The 2,539-nt window shown below is 47.1% G+C and overlaps 2 protein-coding genes across 2 annotated transcripts; both read left to right on the plus strand.

The window, feature by feature from the left end:
* Positions 1 to 692: 692 nt before the first annotated feature.
* LOC138353826 (uncharacterized) lies at positions 693 to 1,565 on the plus strand. The gene has a single exon (XM_069307240.1). It carries the CDS (start codon positions 693 to 695, stop codon positions 1,563 to 1,565), a length of 873 nt encoding a protein of 290 aa, XP_069163341.1.
* Positions 1,566 to 1,586: 21 nt separating this feature from the next.
* Positions 1,587 to 2,102, plus strand: LOC138353827 (uncharacterized PPE family protein PPE16-like). The gene has a single exon (XM_069307241.1). It carries the CDS (start codon positions 1,587 to 1,589, stop codon positions 2,100 to 2,102), a length of 516 nt encoding a protein of 171 aa, XP_069163342.1.
* Positions 2,103 to 2,539: the final 437 nt, after the last annotated feature.

The following is a 2,539-nucleotide window of genomic DNA, read 5'->3' on the forward strand; positions in this document are numbered from 1 at the left end:
TCTTCTCTAACTTCGTCTTGTGTTTAACTAGGTATGGACTCCAGGCTGGAGCTGCATACTCCAGGATTGGTCTTACATAAGTGGCATACAGGGTCCTGAACGATTCCTTACACATGTTTCTAAAGGCAGTTCTTATGTTGGCCAGTCTAGCATATGCCGCTGATGATATCCTTTTGATGTGAGCCTCTGGGAGCAGGTTCGGTGTGATATCGACCCCCAGATCTTTCTCTCTATTTGACTCTTGCAGGGTTTTACCTCCCAGATGGTACCTTGTGTTCAGCCTTCTGCTACCTTCGCCAAATTTCATTACTTTACACTTTCCTGAGTTGAACTTTAGCAGCCATTTACCTGTGTGTGTCATGTCCCCCACCACCCAGCCTGGCCACGTGTGGCCACACCTGTGTGTGTCATGTCCCCCACCACCCAGCCTGGCCACGTGTGGCCACACCTGTGTGTGTCATGTCCCCCACCACCCAGCCTGGTCACGTGTGGCCACACCTGTGTGTGTCATGTCCCCCACCACCCAGCCTGGCCACGTGTGGCCACACCTGTGTGTGTCATGTCCCCCACCACCCAGCCTGGCCACGTGTGGCCACACCTGTTCGTCGCACGTGTTCACCCAGTTACACCTGCCACTGTGTCAACTGTGTATACTGGCATGTCTCCGCGTGCTCTAGATGGGAGCATCTAACATGGGACATGACATGGGAGCATCTAACATGGGAGATAACATGGGAGCATCTAACATGGGAGATAGCATGGGAGTATATAACATGGGAGATAACATGGGAGCATCAAACATGGGAGCATCTAACATGGGAGATAACATGGGAGATAGCATGGGAGACAACATGGGAGTATCTAACATGGGAGCATCTAACATGGGAGATAACATGGGAGATAGCATGGGAGTATATAACATGGGAGATAACATGGGAGCATCTAACATGGGAGATAACATGGGAGCATCTAACATGGGAGATAACATGGGAGATAGCATGGGAGTATCTAACATGGGAGATAACATGGGCACATCTAACATGGGAGATAACATGGGAGCATCTAACATTGGAGATAACATGGGAGCATCTCTCATGGGAGATACCATGGGAGCATCTAACATGGGAGATAACATGGGAGCATCTAACATGGGAGCATCTAACATGGGAGATAACATGGGAGCATCTAACGTGGGAGATAGCATGGGAGTATCTAACATGGGAGATAACATGGGAGCATCTAACATGGAAGATAGCATGGGAGTATCTAACATGGGAGATAACATGGGCACATCTAACATGGGAACATCAAACATGAGAACATCTATCATGGGAGATACCATGGGAGTAACTATCATGGGAGATAACATGGGCACATCTAACATGGGAGATAACATGGGAGCATCTAACATTGGAGATAACATGGGAGCATCTAACATGGGAGCATCTAACATGGAAGATAACATGGGAGCATCTAACATTGGAGATAACATGGGAGCATCTATCATGGGAGATAACATGGGAGCATCTAACATGGGAGATAACATGGGAGTCTCTAATATGTGAGATAACACAGGAACATCTATGATGGGAGATAACATGGGAGCATCTAATATGGGAGATAACATGGGGACATCTATCATTGGAGATAACATGGGAGCATCTAACATGGGAGATAACATGGGAGCATCTAACATGGGAGCATCTAACACGGGAGCATCTAACATGGGAGATAACATGGGGACATCTAACATGGGAGATAACATGGTGGCATCTAACATGGGAGCATCTAACATGGAAGATAACATGGGAGCATCTAACATGGGAGATAACATGGTGGCATCTAACATGGGAGCATCTAACATAGAAGATAACATGGGAGCATCTAACATAGGAGATAACATAGGAGCATCTAACATGGGAGATAACATGGGGACATCTAACATGGGAGATAACATGGGAGCATCTAACATGGGAGATAACATGGGAGCATCTAACATGGGAGATACCATGGGAGCATCTAACATGGGAGCATCTAACATGGGAGATACCATGGGAGCATCAACAGTGGAGGAGAGTGTGTGTATGTGCAGGGATGAATGACAGGCCGACCTTACTGGCATTACAGTTATTATCTACATTTTGTGTTCTTGAAGTGTTTCCTGTGTTGATAGTTGATCAGCCGTCCGACCTGGAGTATATCTCGTCATCACCCGGTACAGGTGACAGGTAGTCTGGTCCAGGAACCTACAGGACAGTTGTAGCTACAGCAGTCTGTGAGGTATTGTTCCCCGCACACTGTCTGTGGAACAGTACCTGCACACTGTCTGTGTGGTACTGTACTCACATAGCTTACTTACCTAGTTGTGCTTGCGGGGTTGAGCTCTGGCTCTTTGGTCCCGCCTCTCAACTGTCAATTAACTAATGTACAGGTTTCTGAACCTGCTGGGCTCTATCATATCTACACTTGAAGCTGTGAATGGAGTCAGTCTCCACCACATCACTTCCTAATGCATTCCATTTGTCTACTACTGAAACCG

Source organism: Procambarus clarkii, chromosome 60 (assembly GCF_040958095.1).
Source record: "Procambarus clarkii isolate CNS0578487 chromosome 60, FALCON_Pclarkii_2.0, whole genome shotgun sequence".
Taxonomy (NCBI): Eukaryota; Metazoa; Arthropoda; class Malacostraca; order Decapoda; family Cambaridae; genus Procambarus; species Procambarus clarkii.

Coding starts and splice junctions, on each gene's coding strand:
- LOC138353826 (XM_069307240.1), top strand. CDS start 693: ATGGGACATGACATGGGAGCATCTAACATGGGAGATAACATGGGAGCA.
- LOC138353827 (XM_069307241.1), top strand. CDS start 1,587: ATGGGAGATAACATGGGAGCATCTAATATGGGAGATAACATGGGGACA.